General features: G+C 38.6%; 1 protein-coding gene and 2 long non-coding RNA genes across 8 annotated transcripts; 2 read left to right on the forward strand and 1 right to left on the reverse strand.

Moving 5' to 3' along the window:
• The first annotated feature begins 3,337 nt into the window (after positions 1 to 3,337).
• LOC112567320 lies at positions 3,338 to 5,480 on the forward strand. The gene is made up of 4 exons (XM_025243968.1): positions 3,338 to 3,517; positions 3,892 to 4,024; positions 4,772 to 4,930; positions 5,342 to 5,480. The coding sequence occupies exons 1-4, from the start codon at positions 3,469 to 3,471 to the stop codon at positions 5,382 to 5,384; spliced, it is 384 nt and encodes a 127-aa protein (XP_025099753.1). The 5' UTR covers positions 3,338 to 3,468; the 3' UTR covers positions 5,385 to 5,480.
• Positions 5,481 to 7,519: 2,039 nt separating this feature from the next.
• Positions 7,520 to 11,586, forward strand: LOC112566537. Of its 2 annotated transcripts, XR_003099623.1 has the most exons (4): positions 7,520 to 8,321; positions 9,048 to 9,177; positions 10,549 to 10,713; positions 11,313 to 11,586. It is a non-coding gene; the product is annotated as an uncharacterized LOC112566537 (long non-coding RNA). The 2 variants fall into 2 exon arrangements; XR_003099622.1 differs by lacking the exon at positions 7,520 to 8,321 and having other exon boundaries at positions 8,940 to 9,177.
• Positions 11,587 to 15,801: 4,215 nt separating this feature from the next.
• LOC112566612 lies at positions 15,802 to 20,887 on the reverse strand. 5 transcript variants are annotated; one of them, XR_003099665.1, is made up of 5 exons: positions 20,750 to 20,887; positions 20,317 to 20,457; positions 19,775 to 19,982; positions 19,139 to 19,287; positions 15,802 to 18,601 (listed from the first exon to the last, which is right to left on the reverse strand). It is a non-coding gene; the product is annotated as an uncharacterized LOC112566612 (long non-coding RNA). The 5 variants fall into 5 exon arrangements; XR_003099663.1 differs by having other exon boundaries at positions 19,775 to 19,997; XR_003099664.1 differs by lacking the exon at positions 19,775 to 19,982.
• Between the last annotated feature and the right edge of the window lie 2,406 nt (positions 20,888 to 23,293).

A 23,293-nucleotide genomic window follows, 5' to 3' on the forward strand; every position in this document is an offset into this window, starting at 1 on the left:
ATTACAAGATTTAAATAGCGCCACCAGAAATGACCAGCAATGTCTGCCAACTACAGACGGTACATGTCTTCTGAAGAATGAAGAAAGTAGAAGATCCTTTCTGCACAAAACTCCTATTGTGTAAAGAGAAGCTAATCTGGAATAGTTAATAAAGCAACACAAGACCATCTTTTAGCGTAACTGGCAATTAAAAAAATAGTCTTCAAGTCCAGCTGATAGTCAAAGAAAAAATAAACTTAATAAAATGCTGGTCTCTCTCTAACCCTCTTTCAAGTGCTGCAGGTGTTTGACTTCATTGCTTTGATTACAGTGGCGAGGAGTTTGACCCCAGCAACAGCTGCCTTCTTCGATAAGCTGTCATGGACCAGGTACCGGCCGACCGACTCGATAGTTTTCGACTTTCATCCAGTTTCACTTTTTCCTAGAAACGCCGTGTTTCATGTCAGCAACAGCTGCATAGAGTGAGACAAGTCTCTCCTCTCGTCAAACATGTGCACTTTTTTTGTTGTTGTTTATTTATTCTCCTTACTGATAATGCGACCTTTGATTCTCTTTCGACTAATAAAGTGGAAATGAAACTATATAGGCTCTCCTATTTTTTTTTCTCAAAGCACGATTAATTTATTTAAAATTAAGTGATTAGCTGTCACTGAAAGTCTGTCAAGAAGTGTGTCGATGCAATAAAAAGACTGATCTAGAGGTGTCCCAGTACTATCCGTACGCGCGCGTGTGCGTCGGGGGAACAGAGAGAGATGACAATTCATCACACACGTCAACACTCAACCGTAAAGTTGACACAACAGCCTCCTCATCCTGTTGGGCATGACTGCAGTCACACAGTCCACTGTATGTATGGTTAACTGGTTATGAGATAGTGTTCTGCGCTATTCCCATTGGTTGTTTTTCAGAGAAAGGTGTCTTTACATTTAAATTGGCTGAAAATACCCGCGACTTTCATAATCAGAAATTAGTAAACGTTCGTTCAACCTCACTGTACGCGCGAAAACACACACACACACACACACACACACACACACACACACACACACACACACACACACACACACACACACACACACACACACACACACACACACACACACACACACACGTATGCACGAACGCGCACGAATACACACACACACACACACACAATAATACTTTTCTTACTTCATTTACCAAACATTTCTTACTTTGTTTAGACATTTTCGTTCTTCATTTTTTCAAAAATCAGCAATGATAAATATAAGTTTTTTGAGATGAAAATATGTGACCACATAGGCTAAATTAAAAAAGATTTTAAATAAGTTTTGGCTGTTGATTGAAGGTTGCCTATTCCATATTGCTAAGAGCTATATATCTTTCAACTTTCATTTTTTTGGTACAATTATTGAAGGATTACAAAAATACTTGAAGTATTTGTACCAAACTTTGTTTATGTAACTTTGTCATTCTTAATTTGTCGGTTACTTTACTAACTAAAGCTATCCTCACAGTAGAGGAATAAGATGAGTTAAACGATAAATTTGTGGTCGTTTACATGCCTATATTTATTATTAATTCCATTTCCTGTCTTAAAAAATTAAACATGTGTAATTTTAAAAACGGGTGTTTGATGGGTTATTTTTCTTGATTACAAGCAGCCCATACATTATTAATTAAAATTTATATTTCGTTTAAAATAATATTTGTATCCAATAATCTATGAACAAATCTTAGCTGCTAAATGGTTTACAATTCTTTAAAAGACAAATTATTGCAATATTAATTCATTAATTAATGCCATGCTGGCAAATGTTTCCATCGTTTTTTCTTTACACATATCACGACGGTTACCTGATTCGCTATGTAAAAATAACCTTAACAGACGATTGTTCTGCTTTTGTGAACATTGACCGGTGCAACAAAAGGTCAAACAGCATGTGACTTATTACAAACTGCATTTATCCTAGTTAAGATGGAGATTTTAGTTTCACCAATGCACTGTCATTAAGGTGCAATCATAACTTGCTCGGGGCTCGTGTGGTTGGATGCATTTCAGAGTTGTAGGTCCCGAGGTTAAAAGGTTATCAGGTATTGCATGAGAAAATGACGCTTCATTAATCCATGGCTCATATAAACTAGAAAAAAACTAATAAATAGAAAGCTTGCTCTATGTGAATCTGACTAACAACCATATTGAAGCATTCCATCTCAGTAATCAAAAGCGCCTGCCACTGTAATTACCAAACTATCGTGTTCACTTCAACTGGTTTATTTCTTGCGCCACTAGAATTTCAATAACGAGGCAGGTGACAGGTCAATATGTTTGTGTGACAACTTTGACATATGGAGTGGTAAAAAGGCCAAGTAATAATGTCATCAAATTCTATTAAAGCCAATGTAGTATCTTTCCAGTCAGCGGTTTCATCCATTTTCCACCTCCCCCTACCCCGGCCGGTGCGATATCACCAGTAGGCGAGTATATTTCTACAAAAGGCCAATAGCATACCTAAACTTTTGTAACCAAATCTAATATATGCAACACAGAGATAAAATTTAAAAACATTCAGGATGCAGTTTTGTTGGTCACTAATGTGAAGGACTTTCGATAGGGAGACCAGTTCTTATCTGTAAGAATTGAGTCCGGCTATGAAGATACAGGTGCTAAGAAAGGTACTAAACAGAAGACAGCTGGTAATTCCAAACAGGCCAATGAGTTATTTTGTTAGAGGTTTGGCTTTTGTAAACCCTTATTTTACAATTTAATTTTAGCCCACAGTTCATTTGTGACTAGTGATGAATCTTTAGACTTGGAAATACATACCACTCTCTTGCAGTCCTTTGTTACACAAATGATAAAGTCAGTTTAAGTTGACTACTTAATGAGGTGAGTATAAAAGATGCTATGTGTAAGATGAAATACGAGTCATTTCAAAGAGTTCGTCTCCAGCAAACTTCATGGTTTAATATACAGCCCGGCATTTAATGTACTGGGACAGTAGGGGACCATAACTCACCCACCCTACAGATGGAAGCGAGAAGAAAGGTACTAAATAGGTGAACAGGCTTAGTACTTTAAGGCTTGACATAGATTGACGACGACGACGACGACGATGATCTTATTTCATTAATTCGAATACTTTAATTTCCTACGGCATATAAAGTGAGACTGGGAGGGGGTATTAAAGAAAAAAAGAGCGTGGACAGAAATTGATGGCAAAATGGTGTGAAAGTTTTTTTTATAAACAATCAGATTTCAATATATTCTGCACAATGACACACACATCTAATAAATAATCCTTAATATCTCCACTCATTGGGCGACATTATTCGCAAGTGTTTTTTGGTAGTAATTTGTTCATATTTCACACTTTGGGTGCCAAGTCTTTATTTAAAGCAACTGGTAAAAGGTTCCTAGTGAAGTCTGTTCGAGTCAGTGTTAGAGACAGCTTCATACACACGTGCATACAAGTTGTTGTCTTCACCATGCTGATGCTGTTTGTCGCCGTAGCCTGCCTCGGCTACCTGATGGCTGGTACATGTTCATGTATTTATTGGTGTCTGTTCCTTCTCCTTGTCTTTGTAACGCATTGATTCTTCGCCTTTGTCCCTAGCTATTTCTCTTCTTCTTGTTGTTCTAAAGATGTTTGCATCCTCTTTTAAAACTTAAAATACAGTACACTGTTCCATCCGCCACTTTATAAGCTACCAACACTTTTCTCTGTGTGTTTGTTCTGAAGTTTACTGTTGAAATTCTCATAGTTCTGACTATATTTAACACTTAGCTTCTAGCTATATTTTATCTATAACACAGTATTCTGGTTAACAAATTAACTACATCTCCTTCATAATGTTTGTGTAATACCGGAGGATAAAGTATTTATATATTTTTGTTTTGTATTGGTGTAGATAACTCCAATCTACCCTTCCCTTTGGACTGCGGTCCAAACGCATCGTGCACCAATGATCAGAATCCATGGTGTATCAAGGGCGACTCGAAACCACTATTTGGACACTGCGCGATACAGGAGGCTATTTGCAAGTAAGCTTGCAATTATTATTATCATCAATCATCATTAAATAATTCATGTTAGCCTGCTAACACTCGTTAAGTACCTTTATTCTGTACTAAGACTGCAAGACCCCACCCACAGGCTGACAGACAGTTGAACTTATATGAAATGGAGGCTTGTTCCGTCAAGAGCAGTGGTAGTCATTGGCAAAGGCAAAGCAAAGATTTACACGAATAGAGCCAGGCCCTGAGAAGTAAGCAGCTTTAAGTACAACACTCTGTCAAAGGCTGTTCTTCAAGGTACCTTTAAGGGAGATGGACACCGCGGTGGCCAGAGAAAGAAACTCTTTACTGAGGTGAAGCAGTGGACTGGTCACCCCGTGCCAGACCTGCTCACCATTGAACAAGACAGGTGAGTGGCGGGTCTTGTCAACTGCCAAATACGAGTAAAGGGACGAATAAATAATGCACTGACCATTGTTCACCTTGCGTCGGGATGAGGTAGTGTTCGCCCTTATCTGAATCAAACTCTGATGCTTCTCCCGACTGGTTTCTTACCTCTTCATGACTGTTCAACTCTCTTGTTTACACATAGTATATGGTTGTACCAGAAAGGTTACTTAGCCTACTTCTTAAATATGCAAATTTCCACGTCCCCCCATACTTTACCACGTGTCACCAATGTGTAGAATTTTCTCTCGTTCAGTCTTCTTTCATTCGATATTTTTTTCGGAAACTGTCATTTTAAGTAGAAATTAATCCCACTTTCTACTGCAGTGGTGGTGAGTTGGACATGAGCAACGCCTGTCTACTCCCATATGTCATCGACTGCGAAGACCCTTATGTCTGTAATCCCGATGAAAAAGCATGGTGTTTGGAAGGCAGCAGCGAGCCTGTATTTGGCCATTGTGGGCTACAGATAGCAATTTGCCTGGAGTATGTTCTGTTTTCTTTGAATTAGAAACTCGTGAATCCTTTTCCGTCTCCTTTCCCTGTCATCTTCCCGTATTCTTTCCGCCTAAATCCTTCTTTTCTTCGCTTTTTCTCGTTTTCGTCTTTCCGTAATAACATTTATATATTTGGTTTAGAAATATCAGTCTTATTAAATATATTATTAAAGATATGTTTGTGTTTATTTTATTTGTACAAGTACTTCTTCGCCTAAATAAAAAAACACATATTCTGATAAAAAGCTAGCAAAATAAAATTATAATAAAATACTAAAAATATTGTCACAGAGACACGCAAGTTTAGCAAGTTAGACTAAAAATTTACTTGGCTTTTATCCGACTTGAAAACCACCAAACATCAATGTTCCCCTCACTTGTTCTTGATGCTTTATCCTAGCAACGCCGTTGTTGACTTCACCGACAGCTGCCTCGAGAAATGAACCCATCCTTGGATTTCGAGATGCCTGAGAATAGTCAACATCGAGTGCCATTGAAAACTGCCTGTCAGAGATTTCTTGGAAATAAATAAAAGAAGCTCTTAGTGTGTGTTTTACTGAGTTTTTGTGTATGGCTTGTTTGCTGCTTTAACAACACATAATGGATATTACTAACCCGGTCATTGATGTGAAAACTACTTTCTCTGAGTTCCATGTCTGTTGCACCTGTAAATATGATGTGGAGCCCTGATATCGCTCATCTGTATTTGTGAAATAGCCCACATCTAGGATTTCACAGATGATGCTGGGATACATTATTCGTGCATTCTAAAATGATCGAAGGTGGTTATAAGGTATTGAATATTTTGCAAGTAGACTGATGTACACAAGTACACAAGTACACAACGTTTCTTGAAGTACCCTGGTCATGAATTCTATAAATTTTTTGCTGAACAGAAACGTATTTGCTGCAGATAATGTAATCCCCATCAAATGTTAAACATACATTGGTGACAATCGTGTAAGATAAATAATTTTAAACTCGATTGAATCTTCTAACTCTATAATTTATTTGATGTCCACAAAAATTACGAATATGCCACGTAGCAGCTCATTTAACCATACCGACACACAAACAGGTTTAAAAATTACATCGTCCTCACAACACAACAAGCTGTGGACGACAATTCACGTGTTTGTGGCCATCAGGTTTTGCTGGCAGTGACAAGACTGGACTAGTACTAAATGGAGTTGTCTAAACTGTATCTAAACTACGGCTTTACCAAAACATCAGTTTGCATGCAGCCTCGTTCTTTTTCAGTTTTCTCTGTTTTTCTTTAATATTGGCGATTTTACTTAGTGTTTTACTTGGTATTGCATGTACTGTATCTCAACCTTACACACACAGAGTAACACACCAGAATACGAACACGTATACACTCTATCAAACACACACACACGCAGATACACTGCACACCCACACCACCCACCCACACATACACATAATCATTCAGAGCAATAAAAGTAAGGATACTCATGTCCAAACGGCCAAACACCAGCACATTCTAGAACAGGGGTGGGCAATTAATTTTCCCAAGGGGCCGCATGAGAAATTAGGATGGTTTTAGAGGGCCGGACTAATATAGTTAACTCAGTTTTACCCAATACTGTATACATAGTATATATACTGGCGGGCGGACCAGCGGATGGGCTGGTCAGAGACAGGAGGAGGGCCGGCCTTTGCCCAGGTCTGTTCTAGAGTGTAAACATGGTCAGTTTACATGGCAGTGCGCGACGACGCCATCATCAGTCAAAGGGACATAAGCGCTTTTGTTAGCTGTCGGGGTTCTCTTTCTTGCTTTTTCTTCGTTTCTTGCCATTTCTCTTTACATCCAAAATAAAATAAAATTTTAAAAAACTTCGACAACTCATAAGTATTTTCTTGGTGCTGTGAGGTCAGGAAATGAAAATTATTAAGCTTGTCAATGGCTAGTGACTATGGCAACAACAAAAAAAAAAAAAGCAAAACAAAACAAACAATCAAGATATATATATAGCATAATAGTGTTACTGACAGAAAACTGTTATGAAGCGCGTGCTGAGTTTTCTCTATTCTCTGACATCAACAACAGGTGAATTAATGTCACTGGTATTATATCTTAATGTTTTTGGTTTTCTTTGTTTTTTTTTCGTTGATTTTTTTTTTTTTCTTTCAATGGTATTGCACATTTTTTATATAGTCCCAGACTTGGTCATTATGGTGCTCAATAAAATTCAATTCAGGACTTAGCGGCACACATTCTAATCCTGAGTCTGAGATTCACCACCCGTAGTGAAAACTTGTACTGCAACAGCAGAGGCCCCCCTCTGAGGGCACTGACACCTTGCACGTGTACACCCACAGAGAGAGAGAGAGCGCGCGCCTCGTTATTTTTCAGCTTTTTTTTGGTTTGTTTTTCTAATATTGGTGAATTTAGTGTTTCAATTCGTATTTATTTATTGTTCCTTAAAACACACACACACACACACACACACACACACACACACACACACACACACACACACACACACACACACACACACACGCACACTTAGAAAAACAGTTTTGATAGAGGAAAAACAGGTGTACACAAATCCTTCATTACATTACAGAGAGAGTAAGAATTGTCACCAGAAATACACACTCGATGCTCTACATTCGAGAACATTCACGCAGCGACAAATCGTCTCGACATTTACAGGACTGGAAACTGCAAACATGACCTTCATGGCCTTAGATTCTTGATACTTGTATACTCATGATCTTTCTGCAGTTCAAGTGGTGCTTCTGGGGCAAAGCCTCACCTTCGGTGACACTTTCGTTGTCTCTCAATTACGGTTAAAAAGTCAAGGCAGTTTATACGGGTTCAGGCCGTTTGTGTGCCAAAGGCGGACGATTGAACATGGTTGTAATGTTGATAGCTGTTATATTGCCCGTGTGGAGCATCCATTACAGGTACACACCCTTTGACAGATCAGCATACATTATTATAGCAAAAACATGATCTAAACATACATTTAATAAGGTCTCCTACTGGTTCCAAATAGAGGCAATGTCTTAGATGACGAATGCACAAAAGATTGGTGTCCCAACTGTTGACTGAGACAGAAGGGCGACAATCTCTCACGGGTGGCACCAACACACGGGAAGTGAAAGAAAAAAAAGACAAAACACAATTGCTCTGCTTGTAATAGTTATAATAGTAATAGCTACCATTGGTAAGGTCGCTGGATGCTGATGTAGCTGGCTAACATCCTCTTGAACATGGTGAAACACTATATAAGCTGAAACAGTTGCGGCCACCTCCTGTGTGTGGAAGTTATGGAGTTGTAAAACATCTTTGTTACGGTCATGTTGCTGATAGTTGTTGTCATTGCCTGCCTTGGAGGCTGCTGTGGCTGGTAAGAACGAAGTCCTGTGTTGTGTGCTCAATGAGGTTTAGGCCAGTTCTCTGTCGATGGCAATCTTTGCGAGTGAAAATATTTGAAAATGACTAAAGCTGTAGTTTAAATGTGCAAAATGTAAGATACAAGGGTTTCACTAAGATATGGACATGTATTTGTGTGGAGACCATTAGATATAGTTTAATAAGGTGTGACAAAATGTAGGAGACAGAATTAAAGAGCCAGTTTTGGATTATTTCTCTACAATAAAAAGCTATCAGACCTCTACTCATTACCAAAACGGCGAAGTGCCACGCAAACTTCGCGGGATCTTTGGACACGACAAAGTCCCTGTCACAACAGCGTAAACATGATTTGCATGATTTGCATGATTTATCAACAGCGTAAACATGATTTGCACCTAAATTTCTCTATGACTGGAACAGCAGCGTGGAAATGAGCATTTACAGCCTGGACTACAGTTTTCCAAATAATTCTATCAACTGCTGGCTACATAGCTTTCATCATCATATAGCATTCTATAGATAAGATGTTTGTGCGTGTATGTGCGAGGTGTGGATATGTCATACCGGAGAGTATGGGTATATCAAAAGAGTATTATATTGAATATGCCAACTGATTGCAATACATAGAGATGTGTCAAACACAGGGTATGCTACAATATATGACAAGTCTAGATACTATATGCAGAGGGCATTGACAACATCCAATGACTTTGTGCAGAAGAGCAGCTGGTCCAGGGAAGGAAGTGTAATTTCAGAGGACCTTGCCCGTCCGATGGGAAGCAGTTCTGTCTTCAAGGGAGTAGACGGCCAGTGACAGGGACATGTGCCTTACGCCGAGCTCTGTGCAGGTCAGCTTGTCATGCATCGCTGGTCACAGCACTAACAGAGTTTTGCCTGCACTAATGCATCCTTGAGCAGTGATACCATTTTTAATAGCTATATCAGTTGACAGGTTGACAGGGAGAGGGCAACCAGACAGGAGGACCATAGATTCAGATGAGGACATGGTAGCCTTTCCTTGAGCAATGAGTATTTGGTTTGCCAGTCCCTTATGCTTCACTACTTGGCATTAGGATAATTTTATTTATTAATCTTACACTTGTGATAGAATATGTATTTAAGCAGCTGACGTTGATAAATTAGCAATGACATCAACTTTTAATTCATCTCTAATTTTTTGAGACTCAGAAAATGACTTAAAATATCAGTTTTAATTGATACGAGATACTTTAACTGAAAGATGTCATCGTCATTATTTTGATTTCGAAAATCTTAATTATAGTATTTTGTAACAGATTCACGAATGTCGCAATTAATTTATTCTCCAATAGGCTCTTCTTAAAACTTTCATCAACGTAGGAAGAAATATTTTGCATGAAGCTTCACTGAGACTGCTTGCCTGAGTAAACTGTAACACATTAATTACAAAACATAATACAGGAAAGTAAAATATTTCAATTGTTATGTAGTTCTGTGCAGTTGGTAAAAATCTTAATTGAAAATGTTATTCTTTCAAAATTCATAACCTGTTCTAATGTCAGATTTCAATGAATGTGATTAACATGTTAGGTTCTCAGGATCTGTCTTACTGAGTTGTTTAAAAAAATATGGAAAAATCTGCTATATTGACGACGACGATTAAGTAGTGTCTTTACTGTACTAGTGGCACCCTACCATGGCGTAGATTGACAAAAATAAATTCCAACTATACAATATACTTATAGTTCTACACAAAACACACTCTTGGGAAATCAACATGAAGACTAACAGACATCAGCCATTCATATTCACGTTCAATCGTTCACAGAGCAGCCAAAAGCATCTTCTGTCGAGTTATTGTTACTGTCATCATCTGTTACTATCATCATCTAGAGCAGTGGTTCTCAAAGTTTTTCGGACCGCGGACCACTTTACTTAAGTAAAAACTATGGCGGACCACCAAGGCCTAAAAAACAGTCTGTACTATGAATTTCAAATTTAAATTCCGCATTTATTTTATTTTAATTTAAAACTTAATGTCCTTTTGTAAAAGTAGTATAGTAATAAGATGACATAAAACTACATACCTCGTTATTTGTAATTAAAATGTTAATGCGAGGAATGCATCACTTTAAACATCACTTTGCTGACATATGACGACTGTCAGCCGCGGACCACCTGACTTATGCCCACGGACCACTAGTGGTCCGCGGACCACACTTTGAGAACCACTGATCTAGAGGAGCAAGGGTGGACACGAAGAACCTGTGCAAGTTGCCCTTGACCTATGCGACCAGCTGCGCACAACCCCGGACCTGTACCCGAGATGCACAGCGCTGGTGCCTGAAGGGCAGGTCGAGTCCAGTGTATGGAAACTGTGCTCTGCTGGCGGCCATCTGTGACACGTGAGTTCATGAACCTGCTCGTGCGATGTACTCTAGGGTTAGGTAGATGTACGGTAGATGAGTGTACTCGGGGTGTACGATTGATTTGTGTACATGGCTGTGACAGAAGGATCGTGTGTTTGTGTGTGTGGTTGGGAGGATGACTACAAGGGGGACATTGAGCCACGGTGACCCTTGCCCCCTGCCCATCAAGAGCTTATCACGTCTATGATGGGTACACAGGACCAAACTTATGTTGGTATCAACTGGAGCCAAACGCAAGAGTAGTGATTGCCGAAGTTAACCCCGTCCTTTCTACTGAGTGTTTTCTTCTGTCAGACGGCACCACAGATAAACATCCCAATCGTTTATGAAAATTGGGGATACCAAGATGTTTTACCGTTGCTGAGAGGACTATAAATGCAGGGTAGTCAGGATTCTAAATAAGTAAATATGTTTTACAGCCAGTAAAGTACTCCTGCCACTTTTGATTAGTACTACTGGCTGAGGGTACTGTTAGTTAATACACACTTGAGTCCTTCAAAACACCTCCAGACTAGTGAAAAGGGGGTAACCAATCAAGCAGACCTTGCTAACCATTGTTGTGATGTTCTTTACAGGAATGCAGACGTGGACTTCACCAACAGCTGTGGCAGAATTTGGAAGGGACCCAGAAGAACAGGAGGCAAAGGAAGAAAAAAGCTCGGGAAGAAACTCGGTGGGCTACTCTTTAACAAGATATTCGGCTAGAGAACAAGGCCAAATGTCATAACCGGAAGCGCTTCAGTTGTTTCCTTTAGCCCTGGTTGGAATAAAACACTATACTCCTGAAATTATCCTCTTAGCGTTGTTTCTTCGACTTTTGTTGTTCTGTGGCTATATATTATTTATACTTGCGTGTGTAGTAAGACATTTGCTGAAAACATAGCCTATACACACATTTCTTTAGCAATGCATGCGTCCCTTGACCGGTACCAAATGAGGAGCAGTCATGAGGATCTACGGGTACTGTCGTTGAACTGTCCCGTGCCAATGTCTTTATATGGAAGCTATACTGGAGAGGAGACCATCGATGAGGATCTTAGTGTTTCTGGACATGTCTGGGATGCAAACATGCAATATGATACTCAACAACGAAATTTTCGAGTTCATTTCTAAACTGCAAGAAAGCAAAACGAACTCCAGTCGAGGAAGACAAATGTCAGCGATATTATACACAATTTTCAGCATTGGCCTCCCTGCGAGTCGCCGCTCTTATGCAACGTTTGGTCTTTTGGGGAAAAGTCAGAGGTCAGACCCCCAGCGTGAGGCTGTGAAATAACCGTCTGGGTAACAAGTCAACCACCGTTCACTCATTGCCTCTCTGTTTGGCTCCGGTGTTATAAGACAGCCGAGTGTACTTTCTTTTTTTCTGGTTTGTTGTTGTTGTTCTTGCCTGTCGTCAGACATATTGATTTCTGTCCCTCTAAAACTCACAAACCTATCGACGAATAAGACAATAAAAGAAGCAAAGTCAACTCCAATCAAATATCTAATTGTGATGGATAGTCTCTAATTGTTTTGATATATGCTAAAGTAATTTTGTCAAGCTGTATCATCCTGAGTTCTGGTGGTGAATTGTAAAGGTCTAATAGGATCCAAATGTTTCTCTAGCTACTGGGTAAAGCTCTGTCTACTATTTTTCCCAATCACCTTGAAGTCTTGAACTGGCTGCTTATGTGGGGCCACTGTTATGCTGACATTTCTCTTGTCAGATTGAAAATATATACCTCCTGAATGCAAGAGCTCAGTTCTCTATTGTTAAAAGGGTCATAATTGGTTCAAAAATAGTTTTAAAAGTAATGTGGAGGTGCTAAGATCAACCCTTGCACTTGTGAAACAGCTGTGTATTAGGGTGTAAAAATCCAACACAATAGGTGAGTATGCATACAGTTCGATTACTGGCTAAAAGTCTTTATCGAAAGTTATCGAGATGATTTCTGACAAAGTGTATGACATAAATAAGTCCTACCACAACAAATATTGAGACACAAACATGCTTTATATCAGAGCTTTCTGATTTACAGGTTTATGGGTATAAGTGCGAGGAATCAGTCAAGACTGTAGGTAGGTACTTCATACTGCTTAGGTTACATTTTGCAGTCTCAGAGAGCTGCAACAAAGAAATAGCGAAAATGGAGCTAATGATTGGCAACAAGTTAATCGTGATATCGTGATATGACAGTAATTTTGCGTGAAGGATATTAGGCTGATGAGCAGTCTGGTGGCGAATCCATTACACCACACAAATGCACTCAAATTATGAATTTGTATGGTATTGCCTGCCAAAGGTCACAATAATTAAGGCCATTTCTGCAATATTTTGTTCATTATTGCATGCGATTACATGGCGCGGGAAAGGCTAATCATGAAACTAATTAACTCTTTATCTGAAGGAAATTAGCGACTGATGGTAATAGGATGAAACTGTATATATATGACGAGGAGACTTATTAGTTGGAGGTCGTTCAACGTTGATGCACTGACGTCAGAGCTGATTGCGAGAAGTCTGAACCTTCAGTGAAGCGAGACCATGGCAAGACCACTGGGGCAAGCTGCTGTAGTCCTTTTTGTCTTGCTCTTCAACGACGTTCGAACAGGTCAGTCTTGACATGTTCTCTATCTTATCCTTACTAATCTAATCCTTGTCTTGTTTCCATCTTGTTTTGTTTATTTTGTAACTTGTTTCTTTAAACATATATACAAATATTCTGTTACCTGGCCTCCTGGTCATCTAACCATCAATTACCTGCTTTCTTGATTACCTGATTCAGTTACTCTGTCTCTAAGCAGAAAGAGGATTGAGAAAAGCGAACAGAGCTAAGAGCTGTGCACAACTGTCATATTTAGTTCTCAGACCTACCCCAGTGGATTACAAAATAATAAAAAATATATATTACACGTATAATAATAAAGTAAATTAAATCAGTTACTGAATAATAATAACTACAAAACAATCTTAAGACTAATTAAAGCACTTGCAGAAGTAGCAGTCTACATCGGCCTGGTATTTGTGACCAGATATTTGTGAACTAAGATTTTTTTTAATATACGCCTTGTGTTACTTCTTCTGGTTTTGGGTTTATTATTATTTATTATTTTTATGATCCTGTGTTGACAGCGTTCTTAGACAAGTTGAGCAGTCCGCCTTATAAAATCGTCTGTGATCAGCCCTTGCCACGAAAGTGTCTCAAGGACATGAAGGCGAACTGCCTTGTGGGTAAGGACTCTCCTGTGTATGGGCACTGCGAGCTGCAGACCGCCATTTGCGAGTAAGTACCAGATAGACATGAGAAGATTTTTTCAGCTACAATACATTGTTGCTAGAAAAGATGCGCCGCCACTTAAATACAATCATTAAATTTACATATTTTATAACATTGTTTTTTTCACATTCTGAAGCTTTTTTGTGTGTTCGTTATCTTCTTCTTCTTTGATAGAGAGAGATGTAGATTCGAGTGTTGAAGGCTGTCGTTAATTAAGAAAAAAAAGGCTTAGTGTATTTGCTGGACTACTCACATCTGAATGCCACTTTCAACAAATAAAAATTCCTAAACGAATTAAAATAATCCATCCAGCATGTGGTACACCAGTCTCCCGTTTTGAAAGGAGATTATTACACATGCACATTAAATTGACCTTATTTCCTAATTCAGTGGCTCATTTGATCAAAAATGCAATTTGTGTGTATCACACTTCTATGTTTTAATAACAAAAATATTTATTTCATCGGAGCAAAATACTTGATATTAAAATTCCAAAGTATTTTTAATAAAAAAAAAAAATTTTACACTGCATTCTTATATTTTTATCAAAGTATTCATTAAAACGGTCTCAATTATATCAGAAGGGAAAGGTTATCACCTGCAGATCGTTACCAATAACTGTCGTTATCACTTTACACAGGGAAAATGTGTCGTTTACAGAAACATATTAAGTCAATTACCCTCTACATTCTTCTCAAAGAATATTCAATTTGTAAACTTAACAGCCTGATCTGCTTTTAAAACTTTGTTAGGGCTTTTATAACTGTTTTACATTTTGCTGTTTTTTACAGTTACAACGAAAAATACGATTTCGCCGGAAGATGCCTTCTTAAGGATTCGCTTCCTTAGCGGCAAATACTGTTGTCTAGACAAATACTTCTGAACACAGACATTCTAGTTCTCTAGCATGTTGGTACAGGGCTTTGTGTATGGCACAGCACAGCTTATTATTTATCCTTTTAAGTACCCTGTATTCATGCCATTATTATTTTGTAAACATATTAAACCATAGTTTTATATGTCTTCCAACCTGTATTTTTCATGTTAAGAAAAAAAATAGTGATTTGTTGGAACAAAACTGTAACTTGTTTGCGTTTGTGCTCTGTTGTGACCTCTGAATGAACGTGAAGACAGAAGTGAATAAACGGAATCAAAAAACAATTTAATGATTAACAAAAAAAGACGGCGCCAAGAATTAATTGCGGTGCCTCTCTCTCTCAAACAAAGGACTTATTACTATTGTTAAGCGCCATCTGTATAACTAAACATCTTCAAATAATATACACGATCTTTTGTCAAAAAAAAAACAAAAAAAAAACACACAAAAAAACAAAACAAAAAAAAAACAAACAAAACAAAACAAAAACAAACGGTGAAGTCCGGGAATGATCACTCTTATATATAGATAGAGAGAGAGACTCCCCACACTCCCTGAATAGTCTCCCTTGAATAAGATAATCGGGGCCAGTGGGGTTGACTGGGTCAAAAGGCCGAGCTGACAGCCATACAGTGTCTATACCTAAGAGCAGCGGGTGTCGACTAGAATGATACACCGAGCTGACTACGATACACTGCAATATTCCAGAACAGCAGGTGCTGACTTGGCAGATACACTTGGCTGGCGACGATATACTTCTATTTGTCTAATTCCTAAAATCCTTACTTGGGCGATGAAAATTAATGTTGAATTTTAACCACCACTGTTACAACAAGAAACTACAATATCTCTTTCCATCAAAATGCTTTCATTCAAATATTAAGTTTTCTCACCATTCTCTCAGCGTTATAAAGATAACGAAAGTAATAAACACAACTTGTCCTATACTTTGACTAGACAAGGAATTATTCTGATTTCCCGGTCTCTTTCCCACAAAAATTGGCTACAGTGTCTCTTTCTTCAACAATCGGCATATAGGAAATGATCAAACTGAGTTTTCCCTCCAACTACAGGGGTTCACGTGAATTTTTCGCTCTCTGATTCACTCTTTCATAAATCGTACTCACATCCCCATGCTTTCCTACTAAAGTAAAAGTGACAATCCTTGTGTCTCGAGACAGATAAGGGTGATAACTCCAATTCATAGCACAGTCTAGCAATCAGCTCAGGACTACATTAATCTATTAGTCATTTCCCAAATGGAAAATCCATCATGCTAAAATGTATTGCGGTAATATAGGGGAGACTACCATGAGACATATGTGTTGCAACAGTTGCTTCCCTTGCTCCATTTCTTGCATCAACTGCAGACTTTCTACAAAGAAATATCTTCATCAGACCTTAGAAGCTTTAGCATGAAAAAAAAATCGATCTAAACAGCTATCTATTGTAGAGATTATAGTTCATGTTGGCTAAAGCGTCGTCCGCTTTCTATAGCTCTGTATACAGAACACATTCTGAAAGTCCATGTGTACATCGTGTATTTCTTCGTATAATTTCATGTGTATATAATGTATTCCGTAGTGTTCTGTGTATTGAGGGTATTCCGTAATGAAAGGTGCATATAGTATATTATGCAGTGTCATGAATACATTCTTAATGTCATATTCATATAGTGTATTTTGCTGTGCCATACATCTGTAGTCCGTTCTGTAGTGCTATAGTGAATGTTGTAGTGCCATATGGATGTTTTGTTATTTGTAGTGTAATATATATATAATGTCTTCTGTATTGCCTTGTGTATGTCATGTATTGTCTAGTGTTTAAATTGTTATAGTGTATTCTGTTGTGTCATGTGCTTATAATATATTGCGTAGTGTAATGTGAATATAGTGGTTTTTATAGTGATATGAAGAAGTTGACAAAGTTCACCACCAGGACTGTCATAAGCTTATTTCACTGGCTGCCTATCACAAATCTCATTACTTACTGGAGTAGCTTTGTTACTGTATTGCTTCAACTGCTTGAATACTTTTCTTTAAAATCATTCCTCCAAACACAGAAAACAGTTTACAAGCGGCTACAAGCTACTTCTGCGTATGTACCATGCCTAGTCGCACACCATACCGCAGAATGAAAGTCTAAATTTGACTACATGACTCAAACATACAGTATTTAAACATCTTCTGCATCCAGAAGATATCCACTTTACGTCTCGAACACCATCTTTAAATGTACATCAACGCTGTATAGAAGTCGTTGACAAAGTGTTTTCCGAGTAGTCAGTATGCATCTACTTTATGAGACACTTTTCCAGACCCGTCTATGTCTGTAAACGGCAGGGTAATCAAGTTGGTCCAGGAAGTGAAATCTCTTGGTGGTCGTCTCTGACCCCGAAAATTTGTTGTTTCTCATATCAAATTTCTCCTTTCACAATGCTTGGACATTTTTCCAATAACTAGCCATGTCAGCCTAGGGATTGGACATCACAACTTCATTTTGTATCCTGGCATGGTCTGCTCCAAGCGAAGCATAGTGAAGCAGAGTCTGCGTCTGTACCATGCCTCATCGCACACCTTATCGCAGACAGTCTGACCACAAGAATCGCTACACGAAAATAAGTACATACAATAAAAATGTCTTTACATTTCCCTAGCTGAGACACAACCACTGACAAGCCTTGACTCCAGTATGAGAAGTTATTTGACATTTGTCTGTTCACAAACGGAATGTCTTCCTAGAACTTTCCAGATAACAGTTGCCGTCTTTCAATGGATGAATTAACCATCATAGAAGCTGAGACTCTTATTGGTATCACCGGGTAGAAGAATGTATGATTAGCTGTGTTACCTTTATTTGTAGGACCACTGTCTTCGTTTTCTTTCTGTCGCTCCCTTTCTTCCATCCCTTACTTCTTCTGTTTTGCTCGTCTATTCATCCACTCTTTCTCAGGTGATTGCGGTTTAGTCCTCGGTAAATCCGAACAGGGCGGCTTGGTTACATGTTGTGACCAATCACTGAACGCGCAATCTTATCCCCACACATATATATATATTTAGTGGTATCGGTTTTATTTTACATATTAACGTGATGTGACTACACGGAAAAAAACATGCTTTCCACATGCACATCATCCTCATCTACACAGAAAAATCATAGTCAACACACTTGCATTATTTGTTTTCTCAAGACCTTAACATAATCCTGGCAGTCCTTTGTCTTTTCTACCTAGTTCCGAACTCAAAGGGACAGAATGAAAATAAATTCTATAATCCCATCTACTTCCCATCAGGTGACATCCACATCTCGGAAGCAGTTCTACCGTAACTACCGGTGTAATATAACACTAATCCCGATTACATAAGACCTGCTAGCGGAGGATCACCGTGATCTTTTGCTATCAGACTACTTGCGATTCCAGTAACAAAGATCCTTCCTTTCTCTAACAAAATAAGTGACACACCCAGTTTCTGGTCAGGAGTGAGAGAAAGAACCAACTAAGCTAAAGCTTTCACCATTTTATCATTGAGGTTGATCCTCTTTGACCTAATGACTTCCACTACTTACACTTCCCAGAAACAACATGTTAGTCTTACAATATCCAAACATACAAGGCAATTCTAAGTCACACTTACACCCAGCGTGTCGCATTCGTGACTGTTGAGACACATCAGAATCTGCTGATAATAAAGAAAAGGGAAGTCAATGCTATCGTTTCCATCCAAACCTGTGGAATAAATAATAAAAAAAGCATATAAAAAATTTCTACTGAAAACAAACAAAACTTTTCAGTCGAGCTCTAAACAATAAACTGCTCGTGTTCAAGCTTATCATCGCGCACATCTACATCTCTAACATCGTCCTTTCAATGCTATTTCTTAACAGCGCACACGCTCATCTGTGTTATCATTTCTCTAATGGCATTTTCACATCAACAACGGGCACTCTGACACCTACTTTATCATCATTCGAATGCCTTCTTCTCGTCAACATCGTGTCCATCTACAACGATGGCATCGTCTCACACAATGACTTCTAATTTTGTTCTTCTATCAACATCAACAGCGTGACAAGTACCTGTACCATGTCTTACCTGTAGATTTAGCACACTCTCACTGTCAGCAGAGAGAAGTGTTTAAATAGCCGACAAAAAGCGTTGAAAATGTTAATCAACCGTTGACGTGGTTTGTGAAGCCTGCGTTATAGTTTTGAAGACACGCACACATATATATATACCTATAAATAAGTACCGTATGTACCATACCTCATCACACACCATATCGCAGGACATAGTAGCGACAGCCTCACACAGAGGACAGAAATATATGTCGTCTTGTTGTTGTCGTCGTCGTCATCATCATCATCATCAGCAGCAGAAGCAGCATTGCGAGTTTTGTTCAATGGCATTTCCACCTGTCAGAATAGCGCAGCGAGATGATAAGGCTAGTCTCCAGCTCTATGTTTGTGTGACAAGCATCCCACCTGGCGGTCTGTTTATAGCGATCTGCACCTACACAGCTTCAGTCAGAAAGGTTTTCCCGAAATTATTCATAATGCAAGCAGCATATTGAAACGCTGTGTGCGGGTGAGCAAAGGATCAGCGCTAAGCATTGATCTCTTACAGTCGCATCCTTTGGTAATTCTTTTTTAGAATTGCACGAGAAGTTTTTGAGAAATACAAATTTAAAAAGTCACTTTTTTATCTTTCTTAAATAAAAACTACATAATTCATACTTTTTTTTCGAAATTGTCTTCCACAATAGATAAATAATCAGAACGAAATCAGAAGTTACAAATACAGGTATAACAGGTGTCAGAAAGCCAGTATTGAATGTTTTCTGTGAAAAGTAGGAAAAATAAATGGCAGATAAAAGCATAGATAACACCAAGCTCTGATTACCTTATTTCTTACAGCGTCTAGAAAAACAGGTTGTCTTGCTTAAAAACACATCAAAGACAGTTGTTGTTGTTGTAGACTTGTCTACGTGAGGGCAGATCGGGTGTTCTTGTTTCTGGGTAAATCTCATCGCACGGAAAATGTCCTGTTCAAGCTCCAGCCTGAAGCTGCTAATCTGGATTGGCTGCTCGAAGTCACTCAATGTAGCTTTCTGTATACGTGTCCCCTAACGGACACAATCTAGTCATCGAGTGTTGCAAACACGGGGTGGTGCTAGTCTATGACTAGACTCTGGCTTCACGCAAAACTTGCAGGTACATGATCAATGTGCGGAAAATTCCGATATTTTGAATGCGTTTTATGAGAATCGCCTAGACCTCAGATGTTCAAACTTACTAACAAGATATTCATTGGCTGGACTGCAAAGTTGCATTTTTACAAGCAAATGACTTCTCATACTACTCTGCTCCTTCTATTACTTTCCCTTTCCTACTTCTGTAACTTCTATTTCTCTAAAAGTTGTCAAACATTATTGTGCTACTCACCATTGAGGACTGGGCATGTCCACTTTGAAGGAAGCAGAGATTCATAGAAAACTGAAATGTACTTCTGTTTACTGGATATCCCCATGACAAAATGATTGTTCACAGCCTCTGTTTTTCAGAGCGGTTTTCTGTATACCTGTTCTGTAATAAAAATGTGATCTAGTCATTGATTAACCCTTTCAGGACCAAGGGACATATATGTTCCATGAATAACTAAAATTATATGCGTACAATCCTTACGGTCCCGTTAATATGAAGACACAATATAGTGCTTATTTTTCCATTAGCAAGGTGGTTAATCTCCTTACGTTGTTAACAATTTTTTTACTCATTTTTACTCATAGGAATAATATACAAACACCACACATAACATGAAAAATATGCCACACACATAAAAAAATTCCACTCGAGCAATTTCTCTCAACATACTCACGAATTGCCGGACATAGATCGTAGACTGGCTTGGTCTCGTCTGGAAGCCGAAGTTTAGCCATAGACAATGACAAAGGCGTGGTCTTCACTCGATGACTAGACCAGATCTCTGTTTCAGAACAGGTGTACAGAAAGCTGCACTGACGAGCAACGACCGTGAACTAAGTTTAGCCGTAGCCCGTGGCGAAACCATGTTGTTTACTCGATGACTAGAACAAATCTCTTTCACAGGGCAGGTATACAGACAGCCACACTGAAGAACAGCGACTGTGAACAATGACTGATCCGTCTCAAAAGAAGTTGGGACATGAAATTGGGACATGAAGTCCTCCATGCCACGGAATTTCTCAGTAAGAGTATGTGTCCCACTTTATGTTGATCTCCGCTATCCATAAAGTAGACACGAATAGTAGTCGATGGTGAGTACCATGATATCTTGGACAACTTATTGCAGTAGAGGACAAGAAAAAGGCGTGATAAAAGGAGTAGGAGTAAAATTAGGAGAAGAAAAACTAGGGAAATGACCAGTAGGAATAGGAATCGAAATAACAGTGGTAGGAGTAATATGAGGGAGAGAGGAAAAAGTAGACTACCATTAAAATAGGAAAAGTAGAAGTAAGAGAAGTAGGAGAACAAAAGCAGTAGGAAAAAAGATAGGGTAGTGTGGTTAAGAAGTAGAAGTATAAGTATTGGAAGGAGTAGTATAAAAGGGTGGTTGAGAAATAGGAGTAGGAGAGGAAGAATAACAAAATGAGTAATATTAGGAAAATAGGATAAGAATTAGAATGAAGAGAATAAGAGCAATATGAGAAGCGTGTGAAGCGCATCAATAGTAGATTAGTATAAGTAAGAGTAGGAGGAGTAGAAAGAGAAGATAATTACTGATATCTTTATCTAGTTTTCCGAAATATTCAGGAAATTGATTGTCGACAAAGAATTATACAAAAAAAGTCATTTGCTCGTAAAATATACTGTTACAGCTCATCCAAATGGAATTCTTTATTAACTTTAGAACAAAATAAAAATCAGTCTACATTTACAAAAGTGGGTTAGATTGAGTATTTTGCGAAGGTGTGAACGATTAGGTGTATGGCGCACGTCACGTAAAATTATTCCAAAAGAAAAGGGAAAATAAGATGTAGACACAATAAAGTCTTCATTTGCAAAGTGGTAACCTCGTAAGACTTATTTTGTTTACACGAATAATTTATTTTCTCTCATTGTTCTAAATACCCAAATGGTTTATCATTATCTTGTTGATTTTTAAGACTAAAGAGCTTAGTTCCACCCGGTTCTGGTGCCCATGAGCAATAACGGGATTTCCCGCACATTGATTGTGTACTTGCTGGGTTGCTGTGCAGCAAGTCTAGTCATGGGCTAAAATTATTCATGTCCTTCTCGCTCGATGACTAGATCGTGTCTGTTAGAGGACAGGTATATAGGAAGGTACACTGCAGGCGGGTGACTTCGAGCAGTCGTTTCGCAACAGCAGGTTGAGCCGGTCGCCCGAACAGAAAATTTCCACGCGACGACATTCAAGCAGGAAGAAACTTGTACCCGACTTTCTCAGGACAATGAGGTAAGCTCCTATCATGTTACTGTTCTCATCTCTCTCATTTTCTCTCTCAGTCTCTCAAGGTCTGCTGTATCAACCCATGCGCAGGTGAATTTGATAATTAACATTTTTGCTGATAGCGACAACTACATACAGCTACTGCTACAACTACTACCTTTGATGTGTTGATAACAAAGACAACACGTTTTGCTGGACGCTGTAAGAAATGATCACCTCTTCTATACTTGTATCTGTCATCCACCTTTCTTTCATTTCACAAAAAACGTGTTTCTATTCAGTTCTTGCTTTCTATCACTTATTCTGTCTGCATTTGCGATTTCTGATTTCATCAGATTGTTTGTCTATTGTCGAAGATAATTGTGTTGAGTTTTAGCATTTTTATCTGAGCAGGATGGAATAAAAAATGTGATTTTTTTTAAACTTATATTTTTAAAAACTTCTTTCGTACATTTCTTGAAAGAAGAATCTACGAAAAGAAACGGCACAGGCCTTAAAGAACTAGACTGTTTGTACTAATTATAGAACTTATTCGTAACTTGGAGAAAATGTTTGACTGAGGTCGCTAGCTCGCTCTGCCTAGACTATCAGATGTTTGTCATACAAACACAGGTGATGATAGGGATGATAACAACGAAAGGACAACGAGAAGATATCTCTGGTCTCTATGCGTTAGGTTGTTGATACTTTGTCTGCGATATGGTATGCAATAATGCATGGTACATACGCAGGCTCGCACTAATTAGTTGTCTGTGGGATGATAATTACAGTTGTAGCACCAGTCTACAATACGGTATGAGACAAGACAAGGTACATACGCAGACATAATTTATTTATAGCTCGTATATGTCAGTATGTTATTCTATGAAAACTCTAAGTCTGGACGTGGTGTACACCAACACAAACCACTTCAAAGTTAATTAGTGCTTTCAACACTTTTCACCATTTTAAAGCTTTCTCAGAGTGACAATG

This window comes from Pomacea canaliculata, linkage group LG6 (assembly GCF_003073045.1).
Source record: "Pomacea canaliculata isolate SZHN2017 linkage group LG6, ASM307304v1, whole genome shotgun sequence".
NCBI lineage: Eukaryota > Metazoa > Mollusca > Gastropoda > Architaenioglossa > Ampullariidae > Pomacea > Pomacea canaliculata.